Below are 19,616 nucleotides of genomic sequence, written 5' to 3' on the forward strand. Positions count from 1 at the left end.
GCAGACTCCGGGTCGGGGCAGACTGCGCGTGCGCAGGCTAAGAGAAACCCGGATGGGGGAGTCAGCGGCCCTAGGAGACACGGAGCTCGTGTTGCGTGCTCGCGGTGATCGCCTGCTCAGCTGAGTTCTGTCGCTTCGGGATGTCGCCAGATTTTCCTTGTGAATCCAGTTACGTCTTTAAAAAAAAATTTCTCCTCCGCACATGGTCGTGGGTTTTCACCCTAAGAGAAAACCATGTACTTTGCGTATTCTTATAGCCCGATGTGAAAACCGATTCAAGTCTAGTTCTGTGTTTTGGTTTTGTATTAGAATTTGCCTCTGGCCTTAGCAGCACCTCATTTCGTCTGTATTGTCTGGAGTTGCTTCGCGCTGTTCTGCACCCTGCACTTGTGGCCATGAACAAGACTTGCTCCTTGCTCTACTGAGGCTTTGATTCTGGTGAGAGGGACATGTGCAAACACATTTCAGCGGAGTACTAAACAAGGCCGGGTAGAGGCTGAGCTCTGGCAGGACAGAACTGAGGGAAAGGCCCAGGCACGTGGGCACTGTGGGTAGGCTTCCTCGAGGCAGGGGGTGTACAGGAGACCTTAGGCCTGAGAAGGAAAGGCAGGACCAGGTTGATGGCAGTGGAGATGTAAGAACTTGGTGGAATTGAAATATGCTTGCAGAAGCACTTGTGCTGTGCTGTGCTTAGTCGCTCAGTCGTGTCCGACTCTTTGTGACCCTAGGGACTGTTGTCCTCCAGGCTCCTCTGTCCATGGGATCCTCCAAGTAAAAATATTGGAGTGGAATATTCCTCCAGGGGAATCTGCCCTATCCAGGAATCGAACCGGGGTCTCCTGCATTGCAGGCGGATGCGTTACTGTCTGAGACACCAAGGAAGCCGGAGAATACTGGCGTGGAGAATACTGGAGTGGATAGCATATCCCTTTCCGGGGAACTCTCGACCCAGGAATCGAACTGGAGTCTCCTGCATTGCAGGCAAATTCTTTACCAGCTAACTACCAGGGAAGACCACAGTAGCACTTGTAGGACTTGCTAATTAAGTGAAAGAGGAGAGTAAAGAAGATCAAGAATGTCTTATAGGATTTCTGCCTGAGCATTGAATGCTTGAATATGTATCTCTTACCAAGAATGGGAAAGAGGGAGTTGTCTTCTCTAAAAGATTGAGTTTATGGGCAGAGACTTCATTTTCTATGCAGCTGGCTCCTATCCTAGCAAGGAGCATGACAATAGTAGTAAATGTTGAAATGAATATGACACTCATGAAACAATCCTTCCTCCTCACCTAGGCCCACATGCAGTCTCCCTCACAGACAAGCAGAGGCCTGGGCCCAGCCAGCCAACCCCTGTGGATCCTAAGGCCACATCTGTTTATGTTACTTCCAAGAGCCTGGCCCCAGAGGTTCCTCAGACTCATAGGCACATGTGGTTGAGACCCTGACAGTCACTTGTCCACATACATGTCTTATTGGGAATCAAGGAGCTGACCTTTGGCAGGGTTTATTTCTTGTCTCTGCATCAGGAAGCAGATCACAAGAAGGGTCACACAGTGGGCCATCCTTTCCCAGCACCATGGCTGGGATGCAGAGTTTCAGCTACACTCCCAGAGCTGGATGCCCACTCTCCCAGGAACCCCAGACAGAAAAAGAGGGTCACCAGCCTTGTAAGGACCTGCCTGTGTGTCCTCCTCCATTTCTCAGCTGAACCAAAGCCCCCAGGAACCTTCTTGAGGCTCTGGTGAACATCTGTCTGCTCCCATCCCCACCCATTCAGGACGGAGCTGGGTTTACAGGACTCCCATCTCCACCGTTGTCAATTAGAAGCCAGTGAACTGGACCATGTGCGTGGGTGCGCGCATGTGTGCTAAGTCACTTCAGTTGTGTCTGACTCTTTGTGACCCTCTGTAGCCCTCCAGGCTCCTCTATGGGATTCTCCAGGCAAGAATATGGGCTTCCCAGGTGGTGCTACTGGTAAAGAACCCGCCTGCCCATGCAGGAGATGTAAGAGACGCAGATTCAATCCCTGGGTCAGGAAGATCCCCTGGAGGAGGGCACAGCAACCCCACCCCAGTATTCTTGCCTGGAGAACAGCACTGGGTACTAATGTTAAATAGGAACACATATGAATAAAATGTGTTCACATTTTATACAATTTATAAAAGGTAAACATTATATATTATAATGTTTAACATTTATAAAATGTTCTGGCTAGCATTTTAATAAGAACTTTCAGTGTCTTCCTTAGCAATACTCACACAACATGGCTGTCACTAAGTAACCTTGTCCTGAGGTGTACTTAATGTGCCCATGCTCAGCTTCTGGGAGTCTATGCAGAAAGAAGCCAGAGGGGTACCTGTACTGGTAGGTTATATATTTATACTCATTTACTCCATTTTCTTAAGTTCATGGAAAAAGTTTCAATCAAATGCTGTCTTGCTGTAAGTGAAAATGAGTTGGAACTCCCCTGTAACTCCTCCCTCCTTTTGTGGTTCCCACTTTACAGTCTTTCCTTCTCCACAGCAGGATGGCACCATCCAGTGCAACTAGTCCTTCTTGTACCTAGGAGGGAGGGTCTGCCACATGGTGGGTCCCTGGCAGAGTTAGGGGAGACCTCATCTCTGGGTCTGCCTCTTGCAAAGGCTGGCTGGGCAGCTCACAAGTGCCCACACTTGGTGGAATGTGTGTGTTGGCTAGACCACAACCCAAGGAGAGTCTACATTCTTCAGGCGGCCTGCTTTACCACAACAGTGGCTCTGACCACATAGAGGCCCTTCCAGCTTTGGCCTCAGGGAAGCCAACAGGAGAGATGTGGTAGGTTGTCCCACTTTCTGTACGCCAGCACCCCTCCTCCCGCCCCGGCTTATCCTAATACCCTCAGAGGTATTACCCTTGCAAGGGCTCAGAATCAGAGGACAGGCTGACTTAAAAACCTATTTGTGTGCAGCTTTGCAAAGTAATGAATCAGACAGGGCTTCTGACATAGTTATCTGCTGCAGTTCATTTTAGACAGAGATCCAAAAATTATTAAAGGTATATTTTAATAAAGCCAATAGTTATTTTACTTATAGGAGCTTTAAAAGTAAGATACAAAATGTAGAGTTCCAGTTTGGAAGCGTTGTAACTAGTCACACGAGCAAGGCAGCCACGCCTGGCCACACAAAGGACACACACACTCACACACATGCGCTTTGGCGAGACCCCTCTGCCGAGCGCAGCACCCGGAATCACCAGTGTTCAGAGCAAGGCGGTGCTGAGAACACAGCACCCACAAGGAGACCACACAGACAGCTTCACACAGTCTCACAGCCCATGGAGACGCAATTACAAAATGTCTTCCTTAATCGGGAAAAACAGACTGGAAAGTGACAGTTAGCAATGATGATGTCACCTGCGCTGGAGCATAAAGGACTGACCTCTGTCCAGGGTGAGGTCTTTGGGGAGGCACTATTAAAACAAGAGTACTTCAGTATCATAGAACTCGAAACACAGGGTACTGGAGACACATTACTGAAGGAGAGAAAAGTATCTTACAAGTAAACAGCCACAGATAACTCCAACAGACATTAGTGCACACACTGTGACAGCTAACATGGATAAGAGTCACGCAGGGTTGGTGCAAAGCACGTGCCTGAAAAGTCTATGTACAAAATAGTTCTCTGTAAACATGGTGAGGTGAATGTTCAGAACCCACGGTGAAAGGGTCATGACTACAGGCAGCACTAACATCCCCACTCAGCACAACGGACAACACCCGAGGCCTGGAGACAGCCTGGCACCACAGTACTAAAGATTCAGATGGCTGGGCTCAGACACCCTAAGGGTCCTCTATAATTAGTGTGTCTACATACATATATATATATATTCTTTTTGGTATTTTTAAATATAAATTTACTTATATTCATAGAAAAATGAGAACATAACTGTGTTATTACAATCTCTGCTGGAAAAGCTTATATGGAGTTAGAAAGAATAAACCATTTATTAGTAGTTAACATATATTAAAATGGTTTAATGATTTAAGAAAATATAAAAAAAAATATTAATACTGTCAAACTTTCATACCAGAAAATATTATGGAATTTTCTCAATTAGACTTTTTCAAAGATGAAATATGAAAAATTTAAATAAGTTTTATATAAAGAACGTCTGTAACCTCAATTAATATACATGGGATATGTCTAGTCTATATAGATATATTTATTATTTCTCAATTTAAGCACCATTCAATTCTTCTGGATCCATTCTGGCTGGAAAAATATCCCTAAATCCACAGGATGTTATCTATTTAACAGCACATGTTAACTGAAAATGAGGTGGTTTATTTTTTTCTTTAAAGAAAAACTTTTAAATTAATTCCTATCTACATCTTAATTGGTTTGTCTTGAGCCAGCTCACAATGTTACTGCAATTTCAAGTGTCTCTCTGTAGCACCCCTGACCACACCCCCACGCTCCAAAACCGTATCGAAGCCTCTGGCCGTGTGTGGAAAGACATGAGGGCATAAGATGTAGCTTTATCCCGCACACGGACAGCAGCCAGCGGGCCCATCTCCACACACCATCAGGGCTATGATCCTGCTTTTGAAAATCCGGTGACGGTCACACCCCTTGGGTGCTGCTGGGGGTGGCGAGGGGCTGTCCATCTACAGAAAACCCAGGCGATTGCTTCTCATCACAAATATGCTATCTTCTGCCCAGTTCGTAGAAGCTTAACTATAGTGTTGAAAAACCTCCAGCCACTCTATTTGTTATCTTAAAATATTCAATGCATTTTAGGCAGGAGATATTTTAACTAAAAACCTATATGAAAAATAGCTATAAAATACAGTGATTGGTGTGGTCATCACTCAACGTGTTAAGGAGGGAAAGGGAAGGTTTCAGAAGAATGGTCAGTTTTGCTCTCAGCCTTCAGCCCCAGTTCCTTCCCAACACACACAGTGGGGTCTACAAACTTGAGAGCTGTGTTTCTCAAAGTGTGGCCAGTGGCCCACCTGCATCAGAATCACCAGAGGTGCTTATTAAACTCGAAGATCCCCAGCATCTCCCTGAGGAGGGTCAGAAAACTCCATCTTCATCTGGCCCTCCAGGTGTCTGATGCCTCCAGAATTTTGAGAAGCCAGGCCTTAAAGGCTTGGAGCTGCCAACCACCTCCATCCCCAAGGATCCCTGCCTGGGACAGGGGTGCACTGGTCCTCTGGGGGGCTGTTCCAGCCAGTCAGCCCTGGGCTGGGGCCACTGGCCCCAAAAGCTCTGGGCGGGCAGGCAGGTAGGGGCAGGGTCAATACTGGGGCAAGTAGGCTGGTCTGCGCTCAGCCTTCCCAGGGAAGGCCTTGAAGCCCTTGGGGGCTGCCTTGTGTGCTGGTGGGGGCGGGGGCTGCGGCGGGGTCTGCACGTAGGTGAAGGAGGCAGCACTGCAGTCACTGGTGGCGGCCCACACCGGGGACTGCAGCATCTGCATGGTGTCGCTCCACTGGCTGCCGGGGCTGGCGACTGCATAGAGTGGTGCACTTGGGCCAGGCAGGGTGCTGGGCAGCGGGGAAGGGTGCTGCCAGGGGGCTTTGGGCGGCCACGTTTTGGTTTTGTTATCCTGAGAGACAGAAGAGGGTTCTTAGTGGCATTTCTGGCAACTGATCCTCCTTCCCCGCCTCCCGATCTCCGGCCCTTATTCCCACTGAGGAAGCAGGCTGTGAGCCCCAGCCCTCCCCACAGTCTTGGAGCAGCACCGTCCAGCAGGGCTTGCAACCACAGATGTGCTCTGTCCGCACCATCCAGTACAGCAGCTGCTCACCAGACATGGCCGGTGCAACTGAGGAGCTCAATCTTTAAGTAATTTCAACTTAAGCAGCCACATGGGCTAATGGCCATCATACTGGACAGCACAGCCCCAGAACTTCCTCTGCACGTGGCTCTTGAGTCTGCTGAGATGGCTGATCATTTAGACAAAAACCATAGGAAGAGAGTTGTTCACCACAAAGAACCCCACACAACTCTTAAAACTTAAGGGTTTGGAACCTTGCCCATGGTCTATACCCATGAAGCCAGCCCTCTGTGGCCAGAGCAGGGCCCACATACCTGGTTCACGTCCTCCATTGCAGTGAGAAGAGGCGGTGAGGGCAGCGTGCTGGTCTCCTGCTCACCACTGCTGTGCTTCCTGAAAGAACCCAGAGCTCAGTGCCGTGGCTGCCTGCCTACCACCCAGCTTCCCTCCAGGGCACACCTAGCTGCTTGGTGTGGGTGACTCTAGGCACTGGTTCTAGATGGGGACCTAGATTGGGCCCACCGTGTGCAGGGGGCAAAGGTGGGTCACCACGGTGTGGTGCCCTTCCGCAGGCCGTGACAGGGCTGGGCTGGGGGTGGGGGTGGCGGGCACGAGGACTGGCACCAGCCACTTCAGCTGCGGAGGCCGCCAGCTCCAGCCTTTTGTTAAATAAGTCAACAGATACAGACTGACTGTTTACCATGCACTGGAGACAGGTGACTTAAAAAAAAAAACACAAAAAAACCAGCTATTAGTTTTACCACTAATGTGAAAAAATTTGTTATTAAGTAGAAGGAAAAAAGCAGACGTAGCAGGCAGACAGCCAGGTAAATCAGTCTATCGGTGTTCTGGCACGCAGCAGCAGCCTTTGCTGAGGTGGTGGCTGGCTGGACCTCTAGTCAGCCTCTCTAATTTCCAGTCTTCACCTCTCCCCAAGGCTCAGTCCCACTCCTCCTGCAGTCCTCCACATCAGGGTCCATGACACCCCCCTTTCACACAGATGCCTAGGCCAAAAACTTGCATCTCACCCTTGGTTCTTCTCTCTCCCACATACCCCACTGCCACTTCCTCCATCGTTTTGTTCAGCTTTCTGCTCATTAGAAGCCTCCCTGACTTTCACTTGGAACACAGGAAATCCACCTGTCCCCTGCATTCTCTGCCCTCATACCCCCGCTTTATTTTTCCTAATAGAACCTAATCCAAACCAACATACTGGATTTTTTTATCAGCCTTCCTTCAGTAGAATATCGATTTCATGAAGAAGGGGACTCTGATTTGTTTGCTGCTCTATCACCAGTGCCTGGTACATGACAAGTGCTACTGAATGAATGAAGGTGTCCCTCCCCAACCCAAATTCATATGTCAAAGCTCCAACTCCCAGTACCTCAGAGTGTGACTGCATTTAGAGATAAGTTGTTTAAACAACTAAGTTAAAATGAAGTCATTAGGGTGGGCTCCAATCCAACATGACTGGTGTCCTTATAAGAAAAAAAGATGAGGACAGAGAGGTACACAGAGAGAAGACCATGTAAGACACAGGGGAGAGAGAGCCAGCTGCAAGACAAGGAGAGAGGCCTCAGAAGAAAGCAACCTTGCTGACACCTTGATCTCAGACTTCTGGCCTCCAGAAGTAAGAGAAAAATCCTTGCTGTTAAATAATTCCCTAGTCTGTTGTTCTTTGATATGATTGCCCTAGTAAACAAACACAATGTTTGTGAGAATTAAGTGAGGAAATGTACGTAAATGCCAAGCCCAAGGCCTCGCATGAGAATGCACCCCAGCCTAGATCGGCAATCACTGCCATCACCACAGTGACTCCTCTGTGCATCCTAGTCTGCGTGACTTACATGCTCTTCCATCTTCATCTACCTGCTCCCCACTCTTTTCCGATGGACCCTGGTCCTATCACACAAGGGCATGACTTCCGACGCCCCAGTGACCCCACGTGCTTTCTGTTCCTGCCCATGTCCTTTCAACCAGGGAGGCCTCTGCTTCCTCACACCCACAACAGTCTCTCCATTTCTTTCTAAACAAATTCTTCACTTATTTCAGTGTCTGTTTTCATTTTTGTAACTACTTTTGAAAACTTACAATGCCTTTGGTGGCTCAGATGGTAGAGAATCTGCCTGCAATGCAGGAGAACCGGGTTTGATCCCTGGGTCAGGAAGATCCCCTGGAGAAGGGCATGGCAACCCACTCCAGTATTCTTGCCTGGAGAATTCCATGGACAGAGGAGCCTGAATAACTTCAGTCCATGAGGCTCGGCTCGCAAAGAGTTGGACATAACTGAGCAACTAACACTTACACTTGAAAACTTTAGCTCCGAATATACTCTGTACCTGTTGTTTTCAACTTTGAAATACCATTCAGAGGTTATTTTTATCCAGTTCCACCTTTGATGAAGACACTGAGGTAAGAGAGGGCCAGGCCCACATTTGGAGTTGCAAAGCCTGTTGGTGAGTTGATCAGAACTTGGCTGTCCTGGTCCTGCTCCTCCCATGGAAAAGGCTGTCCCCTGTCAGGTGCAGACCAGCCTCAGCAGACCCTGTTCTCCAGAATACTCCCTAGCCTGTCATACAGGTATTTTTGGCTACCATGAGCATGAGACTGTTCTCCCAGTAAAAACTCAACCCACCTTTACATCACCACCCAAACTTCAGCAAGACAGTACTGGAAGAGGTCCTCTGCCTCTCTCAATGTGGGTACCTGGAGGCAATGGGGCTACTGAGCTTTGTAGAGGACTAAGCTGTGGATCACATTCATGCACCCCTCTGTTCTTTGGTTTAAAGATTTCTTCATACCTTCTCTGCTTGACAGCAGCAACGAGGTCAGGCCCTGAAAACATGGAGAACAAGCTGTCCCCGTTGGCAGAGGATGTCTCATCACTCGAGCTGGCTGAGTCTCCCTGAGCCCCTGCCCAGCCGCTGTGCAGGCCATCCCTGAAAGCCAAAGAGAGAAACTGGTCCCAGGCCTCAGGCAGCCAGCCTGGACCCTGGCTGGACAACCTGAAGCCAGGCCCACCCCAACCCCCACCCCAGCCCTAAGGGAACAGTCTTTTCCCTGCTCTTATCTCACAACCCAGTAGTGGTCCTTTGTCTCTCTCCTTCCTCTAAAAATGCCCCAGAAGCTGTGGTGTATATATGCAATTCATGTTTGAGCAAACAAAAAGCTGAGATGGTCTTTAGCTGTGCGGAGTTATTAATCAGGGAGCAATAAGAGGTGTAAAAAAAAAAAATCACTCCCCCAAAGGTCTTTATAATGAAAAATCCACAGTTCTCTCAATACATCAGAATCTGAACTGTACACCTTTGCTTTTTTTTTTTTTTTGTAGGCTACAAGGATCACATTCTATAAATGACACACATTTCATCACCATGCTCATTTCAGCTAAAGACTGTGTTAAATATGCAATTATGTCTCCAACACCACCATAGAAGATCTTTGTCCAGGGCAGAAGAGCCTGTCTCAGAAATCATCAGTTCATACCAGCGGTATAAGCACAGGGACATCACATGCCACTTGGCATCCTACAGTCAGTCACAAAACTCTGACCCCTAAGATCTGACCATGTGCCATTCTCTCACATGGGGGCCTAGAAATAAATGGCCTGATAAGAGTATATCAAGGTCCCCAGCAGAACGCCCAGACCCCAAATTCAGCTTTCCGCCCACACCCAGCACTCACCCTTCTGCAAAGAACTCTGGGAAAGGCCAGGTCCGATGGGCATCATCCATGGGTGGCCAGTGGCCCCGGGGGTTGCCTGGGCGGCGACCATGTTGGACTTGCCGTTTCTGCTGCATTGCTTGGCTCACTCCTGCCACATAGCGCGCAAACTCGGGATCTGAACCCACTGTATTAAGACAAAGGAATAAACAGGGTTGGGGGCCAAACTGGCCTCTTGTTTCCTTCCCTACCTTCTGAGGGTGTCCCGTTGACACACACAGTGACAAGTGGTGAGGGGCTGCCAGGCTTGCAACCCACAGTGGGCTGTAGAATTTGCCCAGAAGCCTACTGTGGTGAGATGGGGCTTTAAGCACACAGGTCTGAAGATGGGGAATGGTATGTGCATAGGGACTGTGGGAAGGGCTGTGCCTAGGGCAGGACAAACTGAATGTGCACAAAGACACAAAGAGAACAAAAAGGTCTGCTTTAGCCAAGGCTAAATTTGAAAGACAAATACTAGTTACTTTAAATATTTCCAATGTCTGGAGCTACATACTTAACAACTAAAAAGTTCAGATGATGACTTCAACTAAGAGATAACCTGAAAGTTAGGAAAGCATTAGGGTCAGCCAGGTAGAGAATACCTGGTCTTCCCCCTTGGGCTCAAGTCTGATCCAATATTCTCCTGGATATTGAAGGCAGACCTGCTAATTCAGCCTGAAGATCGTAAGAGTGATAACTAGTAAGGTGAAATTTAATAAAGTATGAAGAGGTGGATGGAAACATATTCGACAGAACTGAGTAAGGATGTGCAGGCCAGTACCACTGGAAGAAAAACAGCACAGAAGACATTTAGATCAAGTCAAACAAAAAGACACAGTAGGAAAATGTCTGTAGGGCACAAACTGAATACGACTCACGAGTGAATACTTTCTAGCTTCAAGGTGGGAAAGACACCAGGGCTCAATCCTTAGGTTGCTCTCTCTGAGCACCGCCATGTGTGCACTGCATGAAGATGGCCACAAGGGGGCGCGCAGGGGCTGCGCCCGTGCAGAGGCGGCACTCGGGTCTAGCTGCCCCTGCCTGAAAGGGCGCCTTCTGGAATTCATCCTTCCAGAATGCCCTTACCTTGCAAAAAGAGGCACGTAGACCTTATGCCGTTGGGCTGGCATCTGCAGGAAGCTACATGAAGGACTTGAAGGTAATAAAGGGATATCCAGAAGGAAAAGCTAGTAGGATTCCTAGGTTAACGACACACAGGCTGTTCGGGCCCCAGTAGAGATTAAAGATGATACAGTTCTGCCAAACACCATTAATACTCTGGATTTAATTATAGGACTGTCAAAAAATGTACAGACTGTTTCTCAGCAATTGAGAAAATGTGCCACAACCAGCCCCCACTGGTGGTGGCTGGAGGGGCTTGCTCTTCCATAGCAGGGTGGAACCATCAGATCTTCCCCAAGCTGGGTGCCCCGCATCCACCCTCACAGGGGAGCAAGAACAAAAGAGCACAGGCAGCGGTACGAGGAATTCCGAGAAGACATAAGAAAAAAGTTCTTTCCTTTAATTTTAGATAATGCTGGGTTCACTTGGTAGGAAATCTCTTCTGGTGGTTATTTTTCACTTCCATATACCATTTGCTAAATTAGAGTAAAAAGTAATCAATTTATATATATTTATCTTATATCTTGTATGCAGCATGTGGGGTCTAGTTCCCTGACCAGAGATCGAACCTGTACCCCTTGCATCGGGAATCGGGAGCTCGGAGTCTTAGCCACTGGATCAGGAGTGAAGTCCCAAGAGACATGCTTTTTTTCATCTCTCTTTTCTAACGCATATTATCCACTGATTTCCTTTGTTTTTGTCTTGCTACACTTGCCAGAAAGTTCAAGACAAAGTCACATGGTATTGGTAGTATCATTTGCCACACTGTTTGGGTCTTGATTTAACTGGAATGATTTTGTTTCACTGTACAAAGTGCTGCTTGCTTCTGGCTACTGGTAGATAGTCTTTTTCATATTCAAGACATTTCCTCTATTCATGTTTTGAGTTTACTTAAGAACTGCTGGTGTCTTTTACCAAATGTCTTGATGGCATCTTCTGCTGTATGAGCTTTTCTCATTTACTGGGTGAAATAACAGATTACTATATAGGAGCTGAGTTCCTTAGACTGAACTATCTTATACTACTGAAGTGAACCCGATATAATTCCTTTGAAATACTGCTACATATTCTTGCATCCATCTACATTCATAAAAAGTTACGTTTTTACAGTAAAATCATGTTGGCTTCATAACTCCCTTTCCAATCTCTTTTCCTGGAATAGACTGGGCAGGTTTTCCACTACTTGGTGCAATTCTGATAATGTGTGTTTTGTTAGAAAAGAATCTATTTGCCATTCAGTTTTCTAGTATGGTGTCATCACATCATATGTGATAATGTCTTACAGTACTTTTATTTATTTATTTTTTAAATAGTTTATTTATTTGGTCTTTGTGGCTATGCAAGTGTTTCTCTAGTTGCGACAGGTGAGGGCTCCCTAGTTGTGGCGCCTGGTTTCTCACTGTGGTGGCCTCTCTTGATGCAGAGCATGGGTTTGGCAGTTGAGGCTCCCAGGCTCTAGCGCACAGGCTCAGTGGCTCCGTGCCACGTGGGATCTTCCCAGATCAGGGATTGAACCTGTGTCGCCTACACTGGCAGGTGGATTCTTTACCACTGAACCCTTAAAGTTCTTTTAATCTCTCCTATATCTGTAGCTATCTTTCTCTTTCCTAATCTTGTTTTTCTTTGCTCAGTCTTAATCAGGATTACAATAAATTGGCTTCTCTATTTTATTGGTTTTCTAAAGACCCTTCTTTTAGATTTATTTACAATGTTTACTGTATTTTTCTTTCAAATTTATTTAGCTCTGGCTTTTATCCTTTTTTTAAAATTGAAGTATAGCTAATTTACAATATCATTTTAGTTTCAGGTGTAGAACAACTTTTATCCTTAACTCCTCCTCCTAGTTTTTTTTGTCTCTAAATTCTTTTTCTAATTTCCTAAGATAACTCTGGGGAACTTTCACACTGTGTAGGCCAGGAAAAGCCAGATTCTGTGCAGGTAGGAGGGTGCTTCACCACCTGTCGCAGGCTCTAGAGTGCACACAAAAGAGAATCACAGACCACCTTTCACAGAGAATCACAGAGCAGGTTATGTAATTAGGAAAAAAGCAGCCCACGAAGGGCCAGCCATTTTGGCTGCCATGAATGGGAGGGCTCAGACTGGAGCCCTCTTGACTGATGGGACTTTGAGTCATTCAGCTTCTCTTAGCCTCAATTCTGTCCTCTACAAAGTAAGAAAATAGTTCCACCTACCTTCTCAGACTCATTCTAATTACTGCATCCTCCCTTTGCTGGAGCTGCCCAATACTTGCCATCAGACAGTGTGAAAGGGTCTTTAAAGGGGATTAAGTCACTGCCTCCCACAAGGACGGCTGTGGCAGACAGGCCCTATAAAGTCCTTGGTTATACTATTTAAGTTAAAACCCCAAGATGGGGAGGGGGCTCACACACCTGCAGGATCAAAAGGCAGAATCTCTCCCAACATCCCGAAGACTCCATCGCTTTGGTCACGGTTTGGCCAGGTGTTATTTCTAGGTCCCTGTGCCTTTTGTCCCAAAACCTCCGACATCACATCATCCAAACAGCTGCTCACCAGACCCAAGCTGTACAAGTCAGAACTGAGATCAGATATGCCAGGCCACTGGCCAAGGGGAGACAGACCGGCTCCGACGGGCTGTGTTGGCTGCTGGGACGATCCGGGTACCCATTTCCCAGGGGCCCGGGGCTGGGGCGGGGGCTGCTGCGGTCCAACAGGTTGCAGCAGGTGTTGATAGTACTGGACCTGGGGCTGCTGCTGCTTTGGGGACTGCTGCTGAGGTGCCAAGCCCGGCTGGGGTGTCAGAGGTGTGTGCGCCCCAGCCTGGGGTGGCCGCGGTGGTGGGGGCACTGGCAGTGACAGCTGCTGTGGCTGCATGGCTCCTGCCTTCTGCTCAGTCACCATGGCTGTGGCAGCAGAGTTACGCCGAGTCACCAGTGGGGAGCCCTGGTGTGACTGGCCCATGTTAAAGCCCGAGAGAAAATCGATCACCTCCTGCATTTCCTGGTCGGTTGGCAAATTCATACCCTTCTCGTCCTTGCCATCATCCCCTTGCAGGAAGTTGTCACGCCTCTCTAGGAGAAAACCGTTGGCCATTTGATTACTGGAATTCTGAGCTGACTGTGAAGGGTCTGCAGTCCTAGGGAAATTACCAATGTTCAAAATGCTCTGTAGCCTTGAATCCATATTAGTGGGCATTTTGGCCTTCTCTTCAGAACACCCAGCTATGAAGATGTTTTTGGAAGGGGTATTTGGAATGGAATAACTCGTGTTGCTGCTCGAGCTGGGACAGGAAGCTTTCTTGGTGAACCGGGAGGTCAGCTTGGAGAATGTCTTCTGCAGGCCGCCTGAAGACTTGTTCCCATTCCCAGAAGGCAAGTCAGCCTGATTTCCAAAATCACAGATCTCCCTCTGAAGCTGGATCTGTATGCAGGGTAAAGCTTGTTCCCTATTGAAAGAGAAATGTATTTAAAAAAAAAAAGACAAATATACAAACTGGACAATAAATGGGACTGCTTTGGTGTTCAAGAAAGACTTTAAGTATAAAAAGACCTCTTTGTTTGGAAATGGGTTCATTTATTTCATAAACACCCAAAAGTTTTAAGAGTACATAATTTAAGCACTTACTATCTATATTTATTATAAAACATCTACCATATCCGACTGAGCAACTAACACTTTCACTTTCACTGTGTCTAACACAGGGCCATGAAAACTACATTAGGATTCTGGCATGAGGATTTTGCGTGAAACCCTCTGACTGCAGCACAGGAGAGCAAAGCACACCTAGCCTGTGTGGGTGAGGCATTGGGCAGAGGCCAGCTGTGTGCCTGGATGGCAGGGGAGCCTGGCAGATCCAGCAGAGGGTCAACAGACTAACCCACACAGCAGAGAGCAGTGAGTGGGCAGGACCCAGGGACACTAGGCAGCACGGCTTGTCTTTGGAGGTAATTCACAGACAGTGCCAAGAACAGAGGGTTGTTATTTCCAAAGTTTTCTGGGTACTTTTTTCCAGTACTGAAAGAAAATCCTAGAGATGGAAAGGGCATAGGGTGGGAGCTGGGCAGGTGATGGTTGGAGTGACCCTGGTAGTCACTTCACTGTTCTGGGCCTCTGTGTGCTCAGGAATGAAGACATGCAGAGGGCTTGTGGCTAGATGTTCAAGGTCTCTACCAGTTGTAAAGTTTATTCACAAATAGATCATCTTGAAACTGTCAGTGCTTTCAGATATAAATAAATTTCATGCAAGATGTAAGTAAATTTTCTAAACACCTTTCTGCTCTGAGTTCATAGGGAGAATGTAAGCTTGGTTAAAATCCTCTTGATTGACTTAACTCTGAAATGATACAACAAATGAAGGCAAAAGTGTTCACAAACCGGGGAGTCTGGGTAAATAAAGGGCAATTCTTTGTTCTATTCCTGCAACTTTTCTGTAAGCTTGAAATTATTCCCAAATAACAAGTTGCCCCAAAGTTCCCCTTCTTGCCTTATTTACTCACATACTATGAGTGACATGAGCTCACATGACCCTGTAAGTGGTCACACTGCTCCTCGGCAGGGACACCCACCTCCCTGCCCTCCAGCGGGTGAGGTCCAGCACCGCCGTGTAGAGCACATCCACCAGGCCCAGCGTCTTCTCAGGATCTAGGCTTCTCTGCAGCAGGGACATGGTAGCGGGGTCTTCTTTCAGGCACCTAGGCACCAACCAAGTTGCATGAGTCTAGGTTGCCCTTCTCCGCAACGGGGTTCCAATTTTCAAGCAGGGCTTATACAAAAGGCCACAACTTTTGGCACCAAAGAAAAATTTAGTAATCATAAGAATATTTAGAGGATGACAAGGCTAACACTGGGACTTGCTGCTCTGCAATAGGAGGGGGAAGCAATACAACAGGGCCTGGTGTCTCCGCAGATTTCTGTCTAGAATCTGTTTAGTAGGAAGAGAAGAGTTCAGTGCAGGGGTTGCCTTCCAGGTGTCTTATTGCCCTTTCACTGTCCTACACCAGCTTCAGCCCTGACTTTCCTCCACACAGCAAGAGAGTGAGCCTCCTCTAGCACAAATCAGAATACACCACTCCCCTCTGCAAAACCCTCCAGTGGCATCCTACTGTGGCCGAAATAAAATCCAAACCCCTCACCAAAGCCCTCCAGACTCTGTGACCTGGGCCTCCTGCCTCTCTGGACACAATCCTCTTCACTGTCACCTCTCTGTATGGTGTCCCAACTACGAGGCTTCTCACACGCCCTAAATATGTTGGGTCTGCTCACATCTCAGGATCTCTGATGCTGTTGCCTTTGCCTGAACTGCTTCCCTTTGAGAGCTGCTTTCCAGCTGGCATTCAGGTCCCCATTGCCCACTTTGGGCACCTCCACCAACAGGCCTTTTCTGAGAGGGAGAACCAGGAAGATGCTATCTGTTACCAAGTGCTCTGGGGGCTAAATGGTGCAAATAACACTTGCCAAAGACATCCTAAGGAGGCAGCAGCACTCCCCAACGTGACTTTGGCTTGAGAAGAAATATATGTGAGGGTGTGAGCTGGCCAGTCTCAGAAACCCTGGAGAAAGCGAGCAACAAGGCAAGCTCTGCCAGCATCCGACCAGACCCTGGGCTCCTGGGAGAGAATCCTGGCCAGTGGACCTGGCTGATGTTCATGCACCCGATTCTCTCAGCCTGGAATTGCTGATCACCAGAACACACTTGCTCTATGTTCTCAAGCCAACTTCTGCTTGTGATCTGGTTGGTCACATGTCCACTCACTAGGTGAGCATTTTCTGGTCATGCAGAAAGGAGTATTACAGTTTCTGGTGATACTAATAATTTCTCTTTCTAAAAATCAACAAAATGGTATTTTTATGTTATTCATCAGTCTTGAGAACTGATCAGTAAAATCCCCTGAAGAAACTAAACCTATTCTTTTTGACAAGTCATCCTGATTGGCTTAAAACCTTCTACCTGTTCTAGATAAAACCCTAGTCCCCCAGGGACCCTGCAAGTCCTGGCTTCCACGACTCCCTGTCTTCACCCCCACCCAGCATACCTCCAGTCACACCAGTGCACTCCTCAGGTCTCTGCATTTGCTGTTCCTTCTGCCTGCGATGCTTTCCCCATCTGCTCTCTGCGTGGCAGGCTCCTCTCAAATGTCACATCCTTAAAGAGACCCTTCATGACTGACCTCCTCATCCAAAATAGCTTCCTCCTGCCATCTCTAGCCGTTATTCTCTAACAGATGATGTCACTCTACTCTTATTCACCTCGTACACTCGCCAGTGCTTGAACTTAACTCCTATGCTTATTAGCAGTCCCCTCCCCAACCCCCACACCATTACAAAGCCAGCTCTATTAGGGGCAGGGACCCTGTCTGTCTTGCTCCTGATTTAATTCCCAGAGCCTAGAACAGTGTCTGTCACATATTAGGTACTCAGCAAATATTTGATGAAAGAAAGAATGGGTGAACAGCTTAAATATGACAGTTTAAAAATCTAAGTAAGACACTACTTTTGGGGGGAAAAAAGAATCTAGATACTTCATTATACTAAAAGCAAAGCAAATAATAACTTCTTAACTAGTTTTGCTAATAATTTCATTTTCTCTAAGTTGGAGTAAAGCAATTACTTCTTTTTGAGCTCTTCTCAACATGCACATATTTTGTAACTTGGAACAAAAACATGAAAACTGTGCCATTTTTTACCAGAAGTAGCCAGCAGAGGGAGGCTCTGCAGTCTGTGAGGTCTCTCAAGGATGGGCAATGAATTACAAAGGAAATCAATCATACGGGGAGAGTTCTGGAAGTATACTGCAGTGTTAACCATTTTAGTACTAGCTGTTTATATTTACCCAATTATCCAAGAGTTGGAAATGTTTTCTTTAAAATGAGAATCCTAGTTAAGTTTAATATTTTTCAGTAAGAACCTGAATTAGAAAACAAATTCAGGAACACAAAACTCTTACAAAAATGTGAGCTTTTAATCTACTGCTTGGGGAATTCCTTGCCAGTTCAGTGGTTAGGACTCCACACTCTCACTACTGAGGGCCCAAGTTCAGTCCCTGGTTAGCAAACTATGATCCTGCAAGCTGAGTCCAGAAAAAAAATCTACTGTTTGATAGGAATGAAAGTATGGATATAAATTAACTAATGATCAAATTTAGAAATTTGTGGAGAAACTCACAGAACGGAGATTCTGGGACATGAAGTGAATCACCAACCCTTCACATGGTAAAGAATCTGTCTGCAATGCAGGAGACTCGGATTTGATACCTGAGTCAGGAAGATCCCCTGGAGAAGGGAATGGCAACCCACTCCAGTATTCTTGCCTGAAAAATTCCATGGACAGAGGAGCCTGCTGGGCTACAATCCATGGGGTCACAAACAGTTGGACATGACTGAGTGACAACACCTTTGCTTTCACACTTGATATATTAACAAATTCTAAAACTTGAAGCAGAATCTCCACTGGACCCCTTCACATTTCAAGAAGAAATGGTTTCAATACAATTCAAATGTATTACCCACCTACCACGTTAGTCCACACAGGCCCCAAGAGTGTCACTATTCCTATCTCTTCCTACCTAATTACTTCAAACATTTTCTATATAGTTAAATATTCATTCTGCCCATGATTTTAATAGCAAAAGTCTTCCAATATATGTTTAATTTTTCTTATTTACTAATAAAACTGTGCTGAATCTGTAGGCACATCACAAGGATAAATCCCTAGAGGTGGAACTGCTGAGGTCACAGCCCTTATTTTAGGCTTCTGACAAATGAAACTGCCCTCCAGAAAGGCTGTGTGATTTATTCAACAACATCTGTGCCTGTTTTTGTACAGTCTAGACCAAACCTAGCACTGTTATTCTAAAACAATTTAATAACATGATGGGCAAAATGACAATGTATTTTCTGCTTTGCCTTCCTTACTTTGTTAATGAGGTAATACATGTTCTTCATCTCTTCGTTGACCATGTCTCCTCTGATTTACCTGTCTATGTGCTTTGCCCGTTTCTTACTGATTTGTAGGGCCTTTTGTTTGAATAAATTAAGAAGAATACTTCATTATAAGTTTACAAATATAAGCAAATAATTAAATGAAAACAGCTCAGTCTGCCTCCAGATTTGCAATGACACTGGGTGTGTGATGACATGACCTCTAGATCAGCAGGGTTGTTGCTGGAACAAAGGAGAAGAAATTCTATGTTTGATACTCAGCTTCAGAGAAATGCTGGGTGACTTAGAGAAAATGATATACTCTGTTCAAAAGCTGTGGACTCAGTAACAAGTTTGTCACAAGCAATGCAATCTTTTCAAAGATGTCCAAACATCAATCAAAGCTTAAGCCTGTGTTAGTGTAAGAGTCACGTTACCATGTAGATGGGACTTGAACCACAATTCTGGAGCCTTCTAAACTGATTTGGGGGGCATAGGCTTCTTTATTTTCAATCTGTGCTGTGTCAACTACCACCTAAGAGAGAAACAAAAACAATAATCAGCTTTCAAAGAGAAAAATGGATCATAAACAAATCAAATGCATGAGCCTATCAATGCTGAGTGACTCTGGTAAGAAGTATTTTGATAAGATAGTAAACTATCTGGCAACACTCAGGCCAGTCAGGAACCCCATGGAGACAACAGAAAGTAATAAAGATGACTGAAAACAGTAATACTTCAAAGAAACAGAAACTGCATTCTAGGTGCAGGACGTACTGAACGTTACAGTCATTTTTAGTACTTCTTCCAAGCTGTAAATATGTTAATGAGGAATTATTTTGTTTCTTTCATCTAAGTATTTTTTCACTTGATGCACTTGAAATAAGTAAAAATGTCATTAAAAATCAAACCAATGCTTTAAGAGCAGCCTACGTGTAATGACCAAATATGAGCCAGAAGATGGTGGGGCTTTTTGTTAAGGCCACTTGATCCTCAACCACCAGTAAGAGCAGAATTACTTCAGGAAAAATGCAGAACCAATCCTTTCTCAATGATTTTCTCTTGTTTTATTTTTGGTCACGCTGTGCACTTGTGGGACCTCAGTTCCGCGACCAGGGACTGAATCTGGGCCACA

The 19,616-nt window shown here is 46.3% G+C and overlaps 1 protein-coding gene across 5 annotated transcripts in view; it reads right to left on the minus strand.

Annotated features, from left to right (window-relative positions):
* Nucleotides 1-3,023: 3,023 nt before the first annotated feature.
* Nucleotides 3,024-19,616, minus strand: part of GARRE1 (granule associated Rac and RHOG effector 1) — an 83,633-nt gene continuing 67,040 nt past the window's right edge. For 4 of the 5 annotated variants that reach the window (XM_081517170.1, XM_081517171.1, XM_081517172.1 and 1 more), the window contains 7 exons: nucleotides 18,919-19,016; nucleotides 15,131-15,256; nucleotides 12,977-14,010; nucleotides 9,444-9,609; nucleotides 8,561-8,698; nucleotides 6,074-6,152; nucleotides 3,024-5,588 (listed from right to left, as the gene is read on the minus strand). In XM_081517170.1, the coding sequence (XP_081373296.1) occupies nucleotides 5,280-5,588; nucleotides 6,074-6,152; nucleotides 8,561-8,698; nucleotides 9,444-9,609; nucleotides 12,977-14,010; nucleotides 15,131-15,256; nucleotides 18,919-19,016 (1,950 nt within the window). In that variant the 3' untranslated portion in view covers nucleotides 3,024-5,279. The remainder of the gene's footprint in view (nucleotides 5,589-6,073; nucleotides 6,153-8,560; nucleotides 8,699-9,443; nucleotides 9,610-12,976; nucleotides 14,011-15,130; nucleotides 15,257-18,918; nucleotides 19,017-19,616) is intronic. The other variant, XM_081517174.1, reaches the window with a different exon arrangement.

This window comes from Giraffa tippelskirchi, chromosome 7, assembly GCF_054371585.1.
Source record: "Giraffa tippelskirchi isolate mGirTip1 chromosome 7, T2T-mGirTip1v1.2.pri, whole genome shotgun sequence".
Taxonomy (NCBI): Eukaryota; Metazoa; Chordata; class Mammalia; order Artiodactyla; family Giraffidae; genus Giraffa; species Giraffa tippelskirchi.